We start from the raw sequence: 22,500 nt of genomic DNA on the forward strand, positions 1-22,500 counted from the left end.
GTGACTGTCTCTTCAGAGGTTAGACCAATATCTGTTGATCCAGTGCTCACATCTGATGGCATGCGCACCTCTCTAGTGGTTGAATCCGTAGGTATTGGCTTTCCAACTCCAGTGTCTGGGGATGTTTCTGCCTCTTCAGAAGCTGAGCCTGTAGATGATCCTCTCACAAAACCCCAGCCAGTATGTATTTTAATCAAGAATCACTTCACCTAAAATTATTCCATCTGAGAAGAAGTACAGAGGGTTTGTGTTTTATTAATAACACCAAATTCTAGAGTTTGCAAAGAGGCTAGAAAACAAGCTAACACACATTTAAAAGTGCCAGAAGGCACTAATTACCACGATAGGTTACGTTAATGAATAAATTTTTATTGGTCTGATACATATGAAGTTCTGTGCAATGTTTTTAAAGAAACCGTAAATGATAATGACATGTTTATCAAAACGGCTTTAGAATAATTCCCATTGAAAAGCGAGCAGATCTAAATTGTGACTTCTGCAAATGTATGGAGACACGGAAACATGTGGCGAGAGAGACAAAGAGAGAGGTGTCTATGATAAGCAAACTTTTATAAAGGGCTGAAGGTGGCCTTTCTTCATCAATGTACAGATGATAGCGAAAGAGAAGCACAGGCGGAAAGAGGTAAAGAAAGAAAGGAGAAAAACAAACAGAAATACTAAATATGGCCAAAAATATACAAAATGATACGGTATTTAACCGTGGCATTTTTATCGTTGGCATTAAAGATTAAAACAAATGCTTAATGAACCTCTCCAAAAGCATTCTATATTTGTTTATGATCTCATGAGACGTTTCGAACAGTACGAATCAGACCATCTGGATCTTAAGGAAGACATCTCGAATGGCACGTATCAGACCATCTGGTTCTTTAGAAAGACATTTCGAACGTTACGAATCATACCACTCGAATCTTAGAAAGACATTTCAAACAACTCAGATCATACATACTGAGATGAAATAGCGTGCGTAATAAGAATGACCTCAAATGAGAAACAATGCGCAAAAATGTAATGAGAGTAGAGACTGAGGGAGTAATTTGTCTGGAAAGCATCCAGACAACGACCAGGTAAAAGGATAATTCCAAATTGTTTAGTCTTACTCGGCACGCGGTTCGTGACGAAAGTCCTGCCTCCGTTTAACAAGAGGCAATAAAGAAAGCGTACGGCACCGGCAGGTATTTTCTTTTTAAAAAATATTTTATTTAAATCTCTCTGATGTACATCTAATGGCCTTTTCTTTTAAGAATTCGCAGGAGCATTTTTGCTCAGAATCTTCCTTCTTAAAACCTTACACATTCATTCATTTGTCTGATAGGTTTAGAAGGTGATCTTACCTTTATTTTTCATAATTTGTCATCGAAAATAGAAACTAGTCCAGCCTAAGCGACAACATTTACAATAACACCTGAATGTGAACGAATGAAAATCTTGAGAATATTAATCATATTCCCTTGCACTGAACATTAGGCAGACCAACAACGTGCTTATCTGGAAATTATTAATATTGTTTATCAACATATTTCTTGACACTTAAATGCTTGCTGGAGATGAAACAGATTGACTAATTATGGAAATGGAACCGGTGTCAAAAAACATTGGTCATATCCATCGAAGAAACTTTTAGTTTTCTCTATAAGTAACTTTGTAGAAAAAAATGTTATACAATTTCTTTTATAGAATAACTGATTTTACGAAACAGAAATCAAATATGAATATCAGTTTCCTTCACGAAATATCATTTCTACGTGTGCAAGAGTTGGCCTGGGATGAAATTGAATCCCTTTTCATTCCGACAGAATGTGGGACAGAAAATTGCTAACACGAACGTTTGATTCACAAGTGCCAGATTTAATTAATATCGAATGAATAAACGAACGGGCAGAGCTGAGCAGAGCACGAGCAGAAGTGATCAGAGTTTTCCAGAAGGAATCTTTGAAGGTCATACGTTCTTAATGGCCGAACATGGTCTTTTACACTAGCAGGTAATTTTAGCCTATTATCATTAGGTGAAAAGGAAATTACATGGGCTCGGCTGGTAATGGGGTGAAATCTGCTTGAATAATGGCTATGAGCTGCACGCTATCCATTGTTTTAGCCTCATTGGGGATCAGTAAACAGGGCGGAAATCTTTCGCTAAAAAATCACCCATGCTAATATATATATATATATATATATATATATATATATATATATATATATATATATATATATATATATATATATATATATATATATATGTGTGTGTGTGTGTGTGTGTGTGTGTGTGTGTGTAGGTATGTATGTATATATACATACACAAATATATATATATATATATATATATATATGTATATATATACATTATATATATATATATATATATATATATATATATATATATATATATATATATATATATATATATATATATATACATACACACATATATATGTAGTATGTATGTATGTATGTATGTATATATACATACACATGAATATATATACATGTATATATATATAAATGTATATGGATATACATATACAGAAATATATAAATGTATATAAATATATATATATATATATATATATATATATATATATATATATATATATATATATATAATGTACTTACATATATATACAGATTTCTTATTCATTGTTAACAAAAAGGTACAACTGTCAGTCCTATACCCTTTAACCCTAAGTTAGGGCCCTACAAGTCGCGCCTTTCAACTGCGAATTCTTATCCAGTTTAGATTTCCATGGAGAGATGTCGTGAAGGAGGCATTGGAAGTGAGGGGCTTCAACATCCAGGAAGTAAGAGAATCCGTGTAAGTTAAAGGTAGATGGTACAATGTCTTCAAGGGGCTTTGATACGCTGCTGATGAGCTTTTACTATAGGTGTACGAAGTATCTAATGTTGTGGAACCTTTCTGGATGGTTGGTTAATTCACTTTCAGTGTTTAGTTATGAACATATAGCTATAGCCATAATTTTTGTTCCATCGGGAGCTATCCATGACAGGTACGCTAGTTTATATAAAAAGTATATATATATATATATATATATATATATATATATATATATATATATATATATATATATATATATATATATATATACATATATATATATATATATATATATATATATATATATATATATATATATATATATATATATATATATGTGTGTGTGTGTGTGTGTGTGTGTGTGTGTGTGTGTGTGCGCGTATATACACATATATGTATATACAGCTTAATCACTAGTTGGGATCGCTCATTTCATTATTTATTTTGGTAAATGTTTTCGGACAGAGGACTTCTCTTACTTCAACCTCCACTTTTATCCAGGCTTGGGAAACATAAAAAGCTAAGTCATCTATATATGCATTCTTGTGTATATACATGTATATCTGTGTATATATATATATGTATGTGTATATATAAGACTATATATATTTTTCTCCTATTATGACAAGTCATTCTAAAATTTTTGAAATTCTTTTTCCGACATGACTTTAGTATTTTCTTTCGAGTAATTTACGTACAGAACGCATTTGTCCTCAACCATTTCTCAACTTCATTTCTTAAAAGTAATTATCTACCGTTGAAATGCGCACTCATAATGATTTTCTAAAAACGTTATAATTGCTTCATAACCTCTAATGCACTATACTTGAGGCATTTCCTTAAAACAGAGACTACGTATATGGCTTTTAGCTCGAGGAAACTTCATAGTCTTCTTTGAGAACTGAACTACATATTCCTCAATCTCAAATTCAACAAAAGTGCAATATAATCTCTCTCATAAATCACAAGGTTTTATTTTTAAGATCCTTCACTGTAGTGAACACTCATTGCTTGCCTGTTGGTTTATGGGCGAAATGCTTAAGTTCCGGATTTTGCATTCATTGAATAGTGTATTACTTTTGAAAGGAATTAAATGGTTGTCACAGAACAATGGATATGACTGCAATTATAGAAAAAAACAGTAAATAATAGAATCATTTCTATCCGCAAAATTGCAACCAATTTTCTTCTGAAAAATATTATAGCATAAAATTATCACCATTACATATACGCATATATATATATATATATATATATATATATATATATATATATATATATATATATATATATATATATATGTATATATATATATATATATGTATATTAAATATATATATATATATATATATATATATATATATATATATATATATATATATATATATATATATATATATATATATATATATGTATGTATGTATGTATGTATGTATGACTGGGTATGTAACAGGAAACTAAGTGAGGAAAATATGCAAAACAGTTACAGCTGAAAGCATTATCGATTACCCCATGGAATAAAAACCTTTATTTCTTCCGCTCGGAAGTCAGTGACACGTAAGTGCTTGCAAGCTCCCACCTCCCCTACACACCAGTGCAGATAGCATAGTAAATAATTTTTTCACCATATATACATGAATATTAATGCGACTGGCATTATTTAATCTTGTAATTGCCAGTTGCAGTAACTATATATTTATTATATATGTATATATGTATAAACATATATATACATATACTGTGCGTATATATATATATATATATATATATATATATATATATATATATATATATATATATATATATATATATATATATATATATATATATATATATATATAGAGAGAGAGAGAGAGAGAGAGAGAGAGAGAGAGAGAGAGAGAGGGGAGTGTCTGAGTTTATATCAAAAGCATCCGTCAATAATAAAAGAAACGTTATATCTATCATATACCAAGCCATGCATTTTACAGCATAAACTATCAGTAATCACTATCAAAAATCAAGAGAGAGAGAGAGAGAGAGAGAACATGCTTCATCATCTTCAGCTTTACTAACAGTGGCAACGAAGTGCTGCTTCAGTCCTCCGTCACTTCCGGGGGTGCAAGACACATAAAGAGAGGTGGCACTTTGGTTCTTCAGGGTACAAGACTTGGGCTTCTCTGGGGATCCTGAAAAGATAGGAGAAACAGCCTTAAGACTCATTGCTTTGGGACGGGTTTTATTTTTCGTTTCAGTGCGGCACGACTCGATCATTTGCTCAGTTATACTTTGCAGATTTTTGTTTTCTTTTGTTTTTAATATTCGTGAATATTACTGAGTAGGAGGTTTTCATTTAATCCCGTTTATTGTTTACCTCTTTGTTTGAGGTTATGATTAATGCCATAGTTTTCTCCTCTTACTTAAGGATAAGCTGCAAGCAAAGAGATCAAGACGTTAATCGCTGTCACATTCTTTCTCTAACAGCTAAATTAAATACTTAACAGAAGTATGCTGAACTCTCTTACGTATTCTGTGTTATTCAGTTTTGTCTTGCAAACACTCCCATGGTTCATGGATACAAAGACCCTTCCATTTCAACACTTGCTGAAGTGGTAGCCAAACAACAGCTCCGAATTCTTTTTCCTTTTCTCCCATTCTTTCGCCCTGGCCAGTTACTACCACAGACCGCTTCTAGTCAAGCTTTCAAATATAATAACAATTTTATCATAACTTCATGGCACCTTCTTATCTCCGCTTTTCTTCCTTCACTAAAGTATTTTCGAAAGAGAGACTTATTAGTGAATTACATGATGATGTTCTTTTCATTCAATCACCACAATTCACTTGGGCTTAAGGCAAGGTAAAATTTGTATTAGAGTTAATAGATTAACAAAGTAAGAAACGGGTCCAGTAACCGTATTGACATTTTGATGTCAAGCACCAATCACAAGACAAATTTATATAGGAAATGTTAGGTGTTGGATCATGTATACAAATGCTCAGCAGGTATGGGTTGCATTTCACTAACCATTCTTTGGTTTTTGCCTTCCAATTACAGCAGACAAAATTTATCATTCTTCCGGTCCCTGCATGCCCTGCCCTTCCACCCTTGCCTCAGTGTACCATATTATCCAAATTTCTCTCCTTGAAAAAATCAACCATCAAACATATCTTCACATTTACCATATCTGCACACTGAATATCAGGCACTTAGTACTTAATTTCTTAATTTTTTGGCAGTAACGACTCTGGACACGGCGCTATAAATCCCATGCTCCAGGCTCTTTGGTGATCTTCACGCCAAGCATAGTGGCGAGAATACTGTAACTTTTTTTTTCTGGCATACAGCACGAGTGAACGTGTGGTTTCCCTTGGCCTCACCTGCCATTTAGGAACATTCCCCCTTTCAAGGGATCCGCATCCCTTCAGTTGGCCCTCCCGTACCCTGTGGTGCACACTATTTGCACACAAAACCATCTTGACTTCCTAGGCAACATTGTCCGTGTTGTACGATTGTATAAGTAGTCCTTATTAAACTTGCTGATCTGACGTGGCTGCAGGGCTTCAAAGGAACAGAAGTCATGTTCTATTCCTGTTATTTATTTTATGGTCTGGGATATATAATTATACATACATATATATATATATATATATATATGTATGTATGTATGTATGTATGTATATACATACATACATATATATATATATATATATATATATATATATATATATATATATATATATATATATATATATATATATATATATATATATATATATATAAGGACCTTGAGCTGGCAGTCTTATGAGCTCTAACACCAAACATACTTAGATAATAAATACTATGAAAAACAATCCACCCATATTACTATATATATGCTTTCTTATCGCAGTCTGTCTTCTGTTCTGTTTACTTTACCTGCTGGAGTGATAAAGAACATGCACGGTTGTTTCTGAGTGCCAAGTTTGTTGATTCCATGGCACAACACAACTCCATATTGATCGTTGGCAGTCGAATGTTCACCCGGTTTGTAGATTAGAGTGCTCAGTCGCCCATTGGTCGTGTATGAAGTGGGAGACAATTCTTTGGTTCCCCTGCTGGTGTTGACTTTCCAGACGAACTTTACCTGTTAATAAGGAAACCATGATTTATGGAGACTTTTGGAAATGCTGCTGTAGATATTCTACAATATATTTTTCAAGGGAAATTAAACTATCAAGTTTTGCCAGAACACCGAAACGACGAGTTTTCAATAATGAAACATGGCAAAATGCTTACATTTTCAAAGAATTATAAAAATTTTGGATACAGTTTGCTATGAACTTAAATATTCAAGCAGGTTTGAAAACAAATCTTAAATACTTTTTACCACAGATCCCTCACATCCACAAATGCGAGAGAAAAATAGTTATGTTCATCAAGTAAAGAGGAAAGATTGGCCACCGGCAATGATTACATACTCAGTTTTGTAATAGCACAACTTATCATTCACATATTCCCCTGAAAAAATAAGATACTTATTTCTTTTAGGTATAGATTTCTTATAACATATTTTGCTATCAGTGCTGAAGTAACGATGTCTTTGTATCGAAAAGTAAAATGAAAGAAATAAAGATAAAAAATAAACATAAATAGCGAATTTCACTCATAGTTGATAAACCGAAGTATGTTGCATTTTGGCGAGAATTGGAAATAATAACTCGGAATTAACAATATAATTACCTGGAAAAAAAACGTCAGTATCAGACTACGTTTAAAATAAGAAGATAAGCTTAAATTCAGGCAGGTGAAATTACAGTGTAAGCATTCGTAAAAAAGATTAAGTTGTCATCATAAAAAGAAACTGTTCATGATTAATGTGAAGCTTGCTTTCATCAACGGTATTCAGATCCCAGTAATATATATACATATTTTTTTAAATTCTGGATTTCTATTTAATTTTCTTTATTGTTATTTTCCTTTCTTTGTTTTTATTTTTTATATGTGTCATGAATCCGCGACAGAGACAAGGATTAATGAAGATTTTGACAAACTATAATATCATTCGAATATAAAACATCGGGCAATGAAATTAGATTTGAAGGTTAATACTCTTTAGTATTCTTTCATATACAGTTGCTAACAATTATGTTTCACTCTTTTGCTACAATCGAACTGGCTCTGTATTCGTTTAATCTGCTAAAAAAGTAGCTTTGAAAACGTATAGTTTTGAAAAACGAATGCTTGATATCCTTCACTCATATTACCAGTGTAACCAACCTTTCGTCAAAATACTTGTTCCACTTCATGCGTTTTGCACTTGTATTTTTTAACGCTGTTTCACACACACACACACACACACACACACACACACATATTGTTTCACTATTTCACTCGCACTGTTTCACTTATTGCAAGATCTTTTGTAATTTATCAAAGGAGAATGGTACGACGCACTTTGTAACTTAGGGGTGTGCGCAAAAAAAGTAAAAAGGAACTAGGTACCATAATATTCAATTCATATTTGCAGTCTCATTTAGATAAGTATGTTCTCATGTATAATTTGAATTACCGCGTGTGGGGTGGGGGTATATTAATTGGAACGTTATCGCGCTATCCATTGCTGGTTTTGAACACTATGAACATACGTATTGTGGTTAGTATTTACATCTTCCAACAATCTGTTTTAAAACTGTAAGTTCAGTTGAACATCTAAAGCTCAAGAAGGAATTTTATAGTAAAGGTATGGAATTTTGCTTAGCTATAGAATATAGTCTAAAATGAGACGAAAGTCCTCGGTTTTAGAAGTAGACCGAATCAACATTTTGACGAATAACAAACGCCATCAAATACAGTGTTTGATGTGAAAAGATAGGTGAGATTCCATTAGATTCTGATGGGTTTCTCGCACATTTCTCTGTTATTTAATTGAGAGGTATTGGGAATGGTCTATTTTACAATTTTAAAACATCTTTACAGCATAGTCCTTCATCTTCCCTCTAACTGGTCAATGCTTTACGTTCTGTTGTTACTATTTTAGTCCGAATAGTCATGCAACAATCGGGTTTACCTTGGACGGTTAGAGGATAGGTAGTATTATCCACCATACCATGAAGATTAACGTCAGTGGACGCTTAGCCGCCTTTTGACAGGACCACATCTCACACACAAATAAATAAATATATATATATATATATATATATATATATATATATATATATATATATATATATATATATATATATATATATATACTCGTATATAAGTATATATATTTATACATATATATGCATATACACATATATATTCAATTTTAATTTATTTTCCCAATATGGGGTGGTTCCAGAAACAAACAACATAATGGTCTTTGCCACACTCAATTTCAGCGTTGAAAAATGGGCAAAACCACTGTGCAGAAAACTTCCACAACCTTATCATATTCATGCAGAGAAAGATCACCAGGAAGGTTTCAAACAAGCCTGCACAAAATGCACCATTCACCTTTATGTTGCAAGTACTCTCTTGCTTGGATATTACGGCCCATCTTTTTCAGTAACTACTTCACACCATCTAAATCTGCCATTTTTTAGTCTTCTTCCTATCCTCTCTCTCTTAACACTTCCAAATTATACTTTTTACTTTTTTACCTACTTAACATGCTCCACTTTTATCTCTCCGCTCACCTACATTATCTCTTTCACCACTACTTCTATGAGTCTCCACATTTCTCGTTCGTTCAACTCCTCTTATGACCCATATTCTAGCAAAACAATTCATCTTTTATGTGCATTTAAAATCCACGCTTCACATCCATGAATAAGAGTTGGCTCAACTTCCCTTCTTCCATGTCATTTCTGCTTGACGGGAAACATCTTGATGTACGAGAGATAAGTTTATGATTCTAGTGAATAAAAGTCGCAATCTTTCCGTCTAGTGTTATTAGTTAAACCAGAGAAAGACTGGCCTTGTTTGTGGGTTCTTGTAGACAGAAGCTCCTCCAGAGGAAAAATAGGTAATGCGAAAAGCAGACAATGCTATTTCAATATTGCTTCTTGTTCCACCAGTCTCATCAAACACGAAAATATGAGGCATTTTCATTCAAAACAACGTTTCAGTAATCTTGCTTCATCGCACGGAGTTTTCTGTGACAGTTTTACGTAAGGATGAACGTTTGTTAGCTGATGTATTGTAAATGGAATTAATTAGACTTGAAAAACAGTTTGATACCGTCAGTGAGACAGACGCTTTGAAGGATTGCAAAACTGGAAGCTTTTTGTTACTGTTTTTCTGACAGTGCTGTTCCTGAGATTCAGTGAGGAAATGTTTGAATTACATGATTTACTACATTAGTTAATTTTTATTTCCTTCATGAATATGCATTAGAGTTCTATTTTAATATAACTCTCTCTCTCTCTCTCTCTCTCTCTCTCTCTCTCTCTCTCTCTCTCTCTCTCTATCTCTCTCTCTCTCTCTCTCTCTCTCTCTCTCTCTCTCTCTCTCTCTCTCTCTCTCTCTAAAGGACATATTTTCGTACATATGGCTTTACATGTGCTAACACTTTATATATAAGTTATATATATATATATATATATATATATATATATATATATATATATATATATATATATATATATATATATATTTCTTCCTTCCTCATATACGCTGTCATTGCTGCTCGTAATGAATCAGATAAAGCCGATGAAGGTACTCCTTTTGTCTTATCAGTTATACACAAGAGAAGTAATGTACTACAATTATATTATACAGTCAGCTTTCGTGTCAGCTAGCCTCAAATTAAAGCGTACCTATAGTATTAAATTGTCACGCTATGCCTCGCGTTCATCGTGCTTTGTAAACAAGAGGAAAACAGTAAGACAGGCTCGTGACGCTTTTGTGTCATTCTAGGTTTGTTGAAAGTATTGAAAGCTAGAATCTATTTAATGAGCTCTGGTTAATCAGATCTTGTTGTAGAAGTAATAACAGTAACATAGACCGGTGTTGTGACAAAAAGTGTTAACGCAAGGCTAAATTTTTTTTTGACGCAAATAGGATGAAACTAATAAATGTATCACAAATTTCTATTTGGTTAATTTTGGATGACCATGAATTTAAAAGAGAGAGAGAGAGAGAGAGAGAGAGAGAGAGAGAGAGAGAGAGAGAGAGAGAGAGAGAGAGAATGATCCCGTATAAGAAAACTCACTGGTTTTTGGTATCAATTCAACTCATGTTGAGAGCCTGAACAGAACAACTTACTGACAAAGATGAGCTATACACTAAATTAATTAATTATCTGATAGGGTCAGTCTTACGCCGAATTGACTGATCTTCAACAGCACGTAGCTCTTATGACACTCCACATCATAAACGCATGAATATAAAGACCTAAATATGCCTAACTCCTTATATAATAAGTAGATATTGATATCTTTTAAATGCGAATCCGTACAACCTTCTGCGACTTAAAGTTCTCTAAAGTTCTCTCTCTCTCTCTCTCTCTCTCTCTCTCTCTTTCTCTCTCTCTCTCTCTCTCTCTCTCTCTCTCTCTCTCTCTCTCTCTCTCTCTCTCTCTCTCTCTCTCTCTTTTTTTTCCATAATTAAACAGTGAAAGAGTAAAATTCTTTGTATTTTAGTGTAACATGTGCATGAACATATCCTCTCTTCAGTGTTGAGACATATAACTGTCTCACATTAACTGTCCAAGTCTCATGTTATAATCATCCGATACTGAGGTCATAAAATGTTCTATTTGGAAATACACTCACTAAATGATTTGTAGCGAAAGGTCGCACAACCTCCTTCAGAAGCCCTTGTGTACAAAACTTGCACAACAACAGCTTCTTCCTTGCAAATGTTGCACCACTCACCTCGTTGTTGCATGTCTTCAGGGTCTTTTGTTCTAATACTTCCTTCCATTCCATCTGTCTACCACTGCCATGTAATCCTCCTCTCTTCCTTCATCTTCATATATTTGAGATTGGGCAGCATTTTAAACCTCCTTTAGCTGTCAATTTACTCGACTTGACCGTGCCACTTTCAATATAACTTATCTTTTGATTTGTGCTAACATTCTTTATAGCGTAATTGTATATCGATAGTTCTCACTGTAAGCACATACACAGATACATTTACGCCTTTATGCTTTGCTTCCATAGTTACTTCTCTTCACTTCCACATCTTAACATGTCTTCCATCACCTGTTATCCGGTTCACTTTCTTCATCCTATCATCTTCCTGTAAATTTGCTCCACTATGAAGTAAATACTTCCAATATTAACATTATTTGCTCCACAATAATGTTAACACTTCCAGTACTAACTTCATTGCTCTGTCTTACTTGCTTCCATTCATCGTCATAACCTCACTCGAGTTAAAATTATATTTCACCTTTCTTTTCTAACAAATATTTTTGAAATTCCAAACTTTAACTAGGCTCTGCGGTGTCTCTTCTCTATCACTAGTGTGCTCTGCATCTTGTGTAAAAACCAGCCAAGCTACACTCAGTTAACAACCACTTCTCTTTTGCTGCAAAACAACCAAACAGACAGAGAAACACACACACACACGAACACATGTATACAGTGTTTGATGGTTTGTTTTGTGGGAAAAGAGAAGTAGCATCCAAAGAAATACATTTGCGTAAATGATGGGATTTATTTCATAATTGGTCGTTTAGAATATCACCGTCGTTATTAAAACCGGAAGGAATAAATTCCGACAGAAAAAATGTAAGTCATTGAACAAAAAGTAATTATCACTGTTGGAGCAGATTCAACATTTACATAATAACCGTGTTAAAAAAAACACGTCAGCGTAAGTTTAAAAAAAAAACAATCATTAAAAAACAAAATAATTTTTCGGGTCAGCATCCTATATTTCTGTTGGCTGTACTCCTTCAGTTGTTAATGAAGACTTGGATGTTTTAAACTCCAGCAAAAAAGGGTAAATCCATTTTACTTATTCATGTGAACCTCCATGTATTTCATACTTTCTGTTCCCAACGATTTTTTCTGTTTTTAACCGTCGATTCCAGAAGTTTAATTTTAGAAACGAGTTTTTTTTTTTCTTTTTTTTAGAATGCGGGTGAATGTTTACATGCTTCACGACAGGTTTTTCGCCGCAAATAATAGTGGAATGTTAGCGTCTTCCCAATACGTTCGTTTATTTGTTCTTGAAATGATATTTCCATAAAAACTGAGGGATCATTATTTATTTGCTCTTTAAATTTTATTTGTAAAAATGAAGGTATCATTGCCTACATGTTCCTTAAACTTTATTTCTAAATATGAAAGGGCCATTCGTTATCTGTTTTTAGCCTGCCTTGTTGTTCAAAAGTTCGGGCATAAATTCTAACAATGGATGTACCTGCGTATCTAGTAACAGACTGTCCTCTTTAACGAAGGATCATCCGCCACTGTGGATGAAGGAGAAGGAAAACGAACGATCTCAAGGTTTAGAGATGGATGGGAGGAGATTAGACACGCAATACGACCGAAGGAATAAACGTGGCAATAAGTAAATGGAATACATTAGTAGCATTTGGAAACCAGATATAAAATCAATTTTAGAAGAAGAAGAATGCCAGTATTAGATCCCACTCTCTCAAACTGGTACTTAGTTTGGATTGAAATATTATGGTAAAAAAATCGAACTAATCCCTAAAAAAACGTAATGAGTAAAGATAAGAAATCGCAATTTTTATTAGATGATAAAACTGCCCGGAACAAAATCCGTTCCTTTCATGGAATGAATGACTGCTGGTCGTAACTCTAAAAAATAAGGAAATAAATAATTAAATTAAAAAAAACTCGATCTTTGCGAATGATCACGTCATCAATTGCGATTAGATTTCCAGATTGTGATCAAGAAACAAAACTGATTAAAGGGATTAAAATCGTATTGCTTTTCTCAGAACAGGTATAGAACAGGTTGAAAAAATAAGTGAACGAGGAAAATATTGGTCGGTGCGTGTTTGTTTGTATGTGTGTATGTACACTATGTTTGTGTGTGTGTTTGAGAGAGAGACAGAGAGAGTCACACTGATGTGAATGTGACAGTTCACGTCTTTCATTTCTGACTATATTGGGTTCTGTAAGTGAATGGAAGCGAAAGCTTATTTTTGCATGTTATTGGACATGAGTTCAACTTGGAACTGAAGTATTTGAAGTATTTGCATTCTTGGGTGTATATATGAAATGAAAGGATACTGAGGTTTAAGAAAGGAAAACCTAGACGTTAGAATAGAGATGCATATAATAAGAAACAACGACGATGAATTGTAATACAGATAATTGATAACAAAGGACAATAAAAACAGGCAAGTGATAATTAAGTTATATACACATACATATGCACACACACGCACACGCACGCACACACATACATACACACATACTGTATATATATATATATATATATATATATATATATATATATATATATATATATATATATGTGTGTGTGTGTGTGTGTGTGTGTGGATAAAGTTTTTTTCTGATCATTAAAAATTATACAGATTTTAGAATATTAATGGTCACAGAGCAGTAACGATAAATGATACTGATGATGACGAAAATACTGAAAATATTGATCCTATGGACGACGTAAAAACTTTTTAAAATGTTACTTTATTGTTGCTGGTTTTTGTTTGAAATATAACAGTCTTACAGTAAATGCTTTGGCGGCGTATGTCCATCTGGTATACACAGTTAACCTGTTTTGCTGTGTTCTATAATCCCTGCTCTGGTTACAGATTTCTTTATGATGTAATTCAGGAGCAAAATATTTGAATGATGGATATGACATAAAATTTCTCCCACAGACTGTGAAGTAGTCGATTTTCAGTAATGAGCAGGATCTAGTCTGCTATATATGATCTATAATTACAAATGGGGTTTATGCATATCTAGACAACATTGTGGATGTACTTACACATGGGAAGAGTGTCCACAAGTTTAGTATCGCCCTCTCTGACAGATATAGTTTAACCAAAAATGGAGCAAAATATTACTTCTCCAAACACATTTTGAGTACCAAGCTTAATAGCCAAGGAGAGGGGAAAGTACGTCTTCAATCTATGGACATCACAGCAATCAAGGAATTTCCTAACCCAGCTCACAGGAAAAAGGCAATTAGCTGCATTGGTATTAGTCCCTCAGTATGGCAGATTTTGTAACTTCAGCAATCCCCTAATTAAGTTAACAAGTCCTAAGGCTAAACTTTTGTTAGAATGCCTGTTGTGGCAATTCTTTTACTAAATTTAGAGTATGCCTTTATCACATACTATGTTTGAAATTCCTGATCTCTTCCGATAATATCGTTACATATGACCATGGTGTCGAAACTACTGTTGCCAAAGAAACCAGAATTCAAGTTTTTAATTTATAAGCGAGACTGCTCATACAGGCCGGAGAATCAACAGCTGTCACACTGAACAGCAGAAAAAGAATTAATGGTAATAGTACCGCCACTTCATAGGAATAGGTGGTCAGCAGCTAGTCACAACTGCCCACTTGGACAAAACTCGTGCTACAAACCAAGAAATGGCGAGGAAGTTTCTGCATCTTCAAAATTATCAACATTACATCGTTTTAGTCTCTGCAGAGACCATTTGTATACCAAAACATTAAGGGGACCTAAACGTGCGTTACGGTGTTATATCCTAGACTTGCCTCAACATTGCATTGAATAACGTTGCAAATCTTGCCTATAAATAAATAAGCCAGTTTTCCTTTACATTCACATGTAAACGAGTACTTGGTAGTTATTTAACCTTTAAACCTGCACCGCCATAAAACCTCTACCTTTCTTTTCATTTTCAGTTCACTTTGTTTGGGCATTCCTTGTCCTGGAGTGTTTCTGTGCCATTATCAGCTAAAGAACTTGTGTTATGTTTTGCAAGATATTACTCGCGAGTGAACTGAATTATTTTGTTTTACGTGAGTGAAGATGTTGACCACAATCAGTAAACTAGCTTTGTTTGATTTCTCTTTGTTGTATATTTTTGTTTGTGCTTCATAATCATTCTAGTCCATGAAATGTACACGGGAATACATATGTATATATGCAAACACTCACACTATGTATATATATATTATATTTATGTATATACAGTATATATATACATTATGTATATATATATATATATATATATATATATATATATATATATGCCTAAGTTTGTGCGATATAGATAGTAATTAATTCTACACATTAAATTTTTATAATTTCAATTATGAAGCCATAATATTTTATAACTGGGTGAAGTCTCCGTCATGCAGGTTCAAACCAAAATGCATAGGTTCGATTCGTGGCCAAGATAGATTATACTGATCATTTATAATTGTAAAGTTATGACGAATTCGATATTAAAGGGGAAATGTGGGTTCATATTTGAATATGTATAAATGTAGACTTTATACATTATATATATATATATATATATATATATATATATATATATATATATATATATGTATATATATATATATAGTATATGTATATATGTAGGCATGCAACTTTCATTAAAAGCTATGTTCAGTATGTGTTAACGTTAATAGATAAATAGACAGACTAATAGATAGAACGGTAGACAGGCAGATAGATGATGGATAGATAGGCATATTTGAGTGCTCTGAATAGATTCGAAAGTAAAACTTGTCATTACAAGGATGAAAAATGTATTGTATTGTAGCGAAATGATAAGTTGATAAGCCGTCAAGAAGGTTATTCATATATATCTTTGTTTTTTTTTTATCCGCAGAAGTATCATTTACCCAGCTTTCCTTGTCTTTCAGTGCCTCTTCTAGGAGAAAAGGACAAAATGGGAGAAAAGAAATATAGCGAATGTGCCAAATTAAAACCGGCGTCTTGGTGTGGCATAGAGACACGGCATGAAAAAATCAAGAAAGAAAAAATAGTAGTGACAGTTTTATGGCAGCGTCTTGATAACTGCGGGAATTTTTATTTGCTCTCTCCTTGCGGTCAATAAGGCTGAAATGTCAAGAAATACGCCAGACTACACAAATTATTAATACCACTTTTTAAATTATATGGCTTTATCCATTCCCTGTGAAAAATACTCAATAATCCGAAAAATACAACAGAAGGTAAATTTTACGATTCTACTCAAATTAAAATAACGAGGTTCATTGTCTTTAATATTCATTATGGAGGTTTCTCTAAAATCTGATAGCTCCGTATTAAAGGCGACCTCTTCATCTGCTGTTTATGGCTGACAGTGCCTCCACAGATATTAACCATTATCAAGCCATACGGACAAGCAATAAGGAACTAGTGAGGAAAAGTCGGGAATCATAAAGGAACTTGAGCATCCTTGTACCTCTTCTCTGACAAATATCTTCATTGCTCACCAACCGCAGAAATAGATAATGTGAATCAGGAATTACACATACACACATACGCGCGCACTCACACACAGTTGTATCCAAAGTGTGCAAGGTAACTGAGAGGTTAAGAGATCAGTTTTATATATATATATATATATATATATATATATATATATATATATATATATATATATATATATCCAAAAATACAAGGAAACTGAGAAGTTAAAGGATCAGTTATATATATATATATATATATATATATATATATACATATATACATATACATATATACAGTATATATATATATATATATATATATATATATATATATATATATATATATATATATATACAATATATATATATATATATATATATATATATATATATATATATATATATATATATATATATATATATATAGTTTCACACACATTTTGGATACAACAAGAATACGAGGATTTAATTCTAATGAAAAACAAATGAAGGGTCCCTAACTCTCGTAGTGGGATTCGAACCCACGCACAATAGGTCATCCAAAAAAGATATAAGACTTGTATTCCCCTTGGTGAACAAGTGATTTAGTTTAATGCGCCCTAACCAGTAGCGTATGGGTATTACGAATATGGTCAGTAGATACATCACCATCTTACAGCTGGGAATCTGAGAAGGGAGGATTAGGAAGATGAGGTGACAGATGGGGCTCTATATGAAAGGAAAACGGTCACGAGTATTTGACGACTGGACGTTGGAAGACTTGGCTCTTTCATTTGATAGTATTTCATGATGTTCTCTCCTATGTCAGCAGAGGCCCTCAAACATCCTTCAGTGACTTTGTGATGCCCATGTTTAGTATCATTTGAATTGAAAATGAAAATCTTCAGCCACACTTTCCTTGAAATATTATTTTTTCCCCTTCCTAAGTCCATATTTTATTACAGCATAAAGATCCTGTATGATGAGAAAATGATGGGAAACAACTCTGCCTAACACCATCAGGCATTGTCTATGATTATGTGCAATAATTAAATAATTACGTAGACATTTTACTTGCCGTTTTCATATGCGGTATATTGCATGTAAGCTGTCGCGAAAACGACTGATTATACCGATTCCCCGTCCTTCTGCATTCCACGGATGAATTCCTCTTCTTTAGGAATTCCAATTTTACACGAAGTTTAATTCATAGCCAAAGACGAGCCATTTCCTGTCTCCAAAATCTAATAAATTCTTCTGTTACTGAGGATATTGGAACCAGTGTCATATAACTCTGCTGTAAATCATTTTTTGATCAATGCGTCAAGGCAATACGGCTGTTTATTCAATAATAACATTGCTTAATATCCCAACAGTCTTGCTCTTTATATGGAAACAGAAGCATTTTAAATATATATCCTAAATAGCTAAGGACTTCATATTTCAAACATATACTGTAGCATATGATGGATTTGCAAATGGGGAGATTTCAGTTCCCTAGAAATTCTCACAAATGATGACGTTCTGACATTCAGGCATGCACATAAAAATTCATCAGACTTCCTGTCTGACGAACGAATATACCATACATGACACATTTAACAAACACGTGCACAGGAACTATCAAAAAGATGAGTTGCCATCTCAGCATTATAGGGACTGTTGCTGTGACAGTCGATCTAAAAACAAGTTTACTTGATGTAACATCGAACGTGAGTTTCCAGGAAAGGGAGATATGAAAACTTTTCGGGAGATATGAAAGCTTTTCGATCACTAATAAACTTCATTGACTTATTGGCCCATTAAACGTGAATGTGGTTAAATACCATGTTGAGTTCAGTAATAAGAAATTGAGGAATAAATAATAACATTAATAATAAATAAAGACACGCAAGAAGAAACGATAAGATGGCTGCAGAATCCAACGGTAGAGTTGTAAGACCAGTCGGGTCTCTTTATGGTGGACGAAGTTGGGTCTGCTTTTGGTTGAAGGAGTAGCAGTTGGGTCAGTTTGTGGTTGAAGGAAGAGTTGCGTATGTTTGAGGTTGAAGGAGCGATTTGTTACGTTTGTGGTTGAAGGAGCAGTTTGTTATATTTTTGGCTGAATGGGGAGTTCCATATGTTTGTGGTTGAAGGAGCAGTTTGTTATATTTTTGGTTGAATGAGGAGTTCTGTATGTTTGTGACTGAAGGAGCACTTTGTCATATTTTTGGTTGAGGAGTTAGGTATGTTTGTGGCTGAAGGAGCAGTCTGTTATATTTGTGGTTGAATAAGGATTTCGGTATGTTTGTGGCTGAAGGAACAGTTTGTTATATTTGTGGTCGAATGAGGAGTTCGGTATGTTTGTGGTTGAAGGAGCAGTTTGTTATATTTTTGGTTGAATGAGGAGTTGGGTATGTTTGTGGTTGAAGGAGCAGCTTTTATATTTGTGGTTGAAGGAGCAATTTGTTATATTTGTGATTGAATGAGGAGTTGGGTAGGTTTGTGGTTGAAGGAGCAGTTTGTTATATTTTTGGTTGAATGAGGAGTTGGGTATGTTTGTGGTTGAAGGAGCAGTTTTTTATATTTGTGGTTGAAGGAGCAATTTGTTATATTTGTGATTGAATGAAGAGTTGGGTAGGTTTGTGGTTGAAGGAGCAGTTTGTTATATTTGTGGTGGAATGAGGAGTTGGGTATGTTTGTGGTTGAAGGAGCAGTTTTTTATATTTGTGGTTGAAGGAGCAATTTGTTATAATTGTGATTGAATGGGGAGTTGGGTAGGTATGTGGTTGAAGGAGCAGTTTGTTATATTTGTGGTTGAATGGGGAGTTGGGTATGTTTGTGGTTGAAGGAGCAGTTTTTTATATTTGTGGTTGAAGGAGCAATTTGTTATAATTGTGATTGAATGGGGAGTTGGGTAGGTTTGTGGTTGAAGGAGCAGTTTGTTATATTTTTGGTTGAATAGGAATTGGGTGTGTTTGTGGTTGAAGGAGCAGTTTTTTATATTTGTGGTTGAAGGAGCAATTTGTTATATTTGTGATTGAATGAGGAGTTGGGTAGGCTTGTGGTTGAAGGAGCAGTTTGTTATATTTGTGGCTGAATGAGGAGTTGGGTATGTTTGTGGTTGAAGGAGCAGTTTGCCATGTTTTTGGCAAAAGGTGCAGTTTGCTATGTTTGTGGCTGAAGGAGCAGTAGGGTCTATTTGGTTGAAGGCAGGTGAAAAGGGGCGTTCAGATAGTGAAATGAAATATATATATATATATATATATATATATATATATATATATATATATATATATATATAGAGAGAGAGAGAGAGAGAGAGAGAGAGAGAGAGAGAGAGAGAGAGAGAGAGAGAGAAGAAAAAGGAAAAGAAGAAGAAGAAGAAGAGGAGTAGGAGAAAGAAGAGTAGTAGAAAAAAAATACTAATTGAGGCATACGTGCAAGGAAAAAGAGAAGCACTCAGAAAAAAGAGTAATAGAAAAATTAAGAAAAAACTGAGTGATGAAATATTATAAGCCTGAGAAAATCTGGAAGGGAGTTTCAGCCAGAAAAAAGGAACTGTTTTAGAGATATGAAACTACAGCAAGAATAAATATGCTCTAAAAAAAAGAAAAAAAAAGTTACCTGAAGAGACATTCAGTCTTGCGTCAGTGGAAAGAGCATTTTGAAGGGTTGTTGAATAAAGATGAAAGAAGAGGAAGAAACAAAGTAATGTGAGAGTTGAAGAGTTTAATGTATTTCTGAGAATGGCTGCGGCAATGGCGTTTAAGGGTGTCAGGAGGACTTTGAAATGTTTAAATAATGGAAAGGCGCCGTCGGGGGATTAATGGTAGTATGAGTGGGATGCCACATCATGGATGTGATAGAGCAATTGTGTCGGTTACTATGATGAAAAATTATTGTCATTTCGTAACGGAGCATATTAGAGAACGCATACAATAATCACGTAGGTAATTTCTTTGGATATTATCATCACGAAGGGACAAAGATGAGTTTTGTTTGAGAGAGAAACAAATGACAGTGAAGCATGTAAAACACTGCGGGTGTTGTTCGAGAATAGGTGTGTGAGTTTGCCTGGTATACTAGGCGTGTGATATGAAGCAACTGTTGAAAAAAGAAATAGACAAGTGATGCACACTTACCCATGGAAGTTTGCGAAATTTCAGATGAAGCTAAGGCTTCAGTATCATGAGAGAATGTCTGATGTGTGCTGGTAAACCTATGAAAAAGATGCGCTGCGCTAGCGAGATTGATTACTTTTAGCTCTGTTAATAAGAGGAAGTCCTGGCATTTTTTCCTATATAAATGAATGCAGTATGTATATGTGTACATATATACGAGTATGTGTATATATATATATGTATATATATAAAATATATTTCTATTTTTTTGTAGGCGATCACCTGTGTAGCATTGACTGCTTTGATACTGACTTTTTTTTATACTTTTGCACTTCTGCTTTCAGTGTTTCTTCAAAACTGTGGATGAGGGTACACAATCGGAGTTTGGTTTCCATCTATTCCACTTACTAAGGTCCCGTTCGCCTGTCTCGCAGACTTTGTTTCACAGGCGAAACGGGATCGTAGTAAATGGAATAAATGGAAACCACACCTCGACTGTGCGTCCTTGTCCACTATTTTGAAGAAACACTGAAAGTAGAAAATTATGAGAAAATATGAAAAAGTCAGTATGAAAGCAGCCAGTGCCGCAAAGGCGATCGCCGATAACAAAAATTGATAGAGAAAAACTCCCCCCCCCCCGAAAACGAACTCACACATGCACACAAACGCACACACACACAAACACACACACACACACACACACATATATATATATATATATATATTGTATATGTGTATATGTAAGCGATATATAGATTACATACAAACACACACACATATATATGTGTGTGTGTGTTTGTGTGTATGTGTGAGTGCGTTTTTTGGGGGGTGAAGTTTTTCTCTTTAGCAGTTTTTGTTGTCGGCGATCGCCTTTGCGGCATTGACTGCTTTCATACTGACTTTTTCATATTTTCTCATTTCTTCTTTCAGTGTTTCTTCAAAATAGTGGATAAGGACGCACAGTCGAGGTGTGGTTTCCATTTATTCCATTTACGACGGTCCTGTTTCGCCTGAGACAAAGCCTGCGAGACCGGCGAACGTGACCTTACTAAGTGGAACAGATGGAAAACAAACTCCGATTGTGTATCCTCATCCACAATTTTGAAGAAACACTGAAAGTAGAAGTGAAAAAATATGAAAAAGTCAGTATCAAAGCAGCCAATGCTACACAGACACACACACACACACATATATATATATATATATATATATATATATATATATATATATATATATATATATATATATATATATATATATATA

At 33.9% G+C, this 22,500-nt stretch overlaps 1 protein-coding gene across 1 annotated transcript in view; it reads right to left on the bottom strand.

Annotated features, from left to right (window-relative positions):
- The window catches only part of LOC136828740 (irregular chiasm C-roughest protein-like), a 212,209-nt gene that overhangs the window by 17,806 nt on the left and 171,903 nt on the right, over positions 1–22,500 (bottom strand). Inside the window, exons 13-14 of the mRNA XM_067086927.1 lie at positions 6,750–6,957; positions 4,907–5,019 (exon numbers count right to left, since the gene is read on the bottom strand). Of these exons, the coding sequence (XP_066943028.1) occupies positions 4,907–5,019; positions 6,750–6,957 (321 nt within the window). The remainder of the gene's footprint in view (positions 1–4,906; positions 5,020–6,749; positions 6,958–22,500) is intronic.

Source organism: Macrobrachium rosenbergii, chromosome 43, assembly GCF_040412425.1.
Source record: "Macrobrachium rosenbergii isolate ZJJX-2024 chromosome 43, ASM4041242v1, whole genome shotgun sequence".
In the NCBI taxonomy this organism is placed as follows: Eukaryota; Metazoa; Arthropoda; class Malacostraca; order Decapoda; family Palaemonidae; genus Macrobrachium; species Macrobrachium rosenbergii.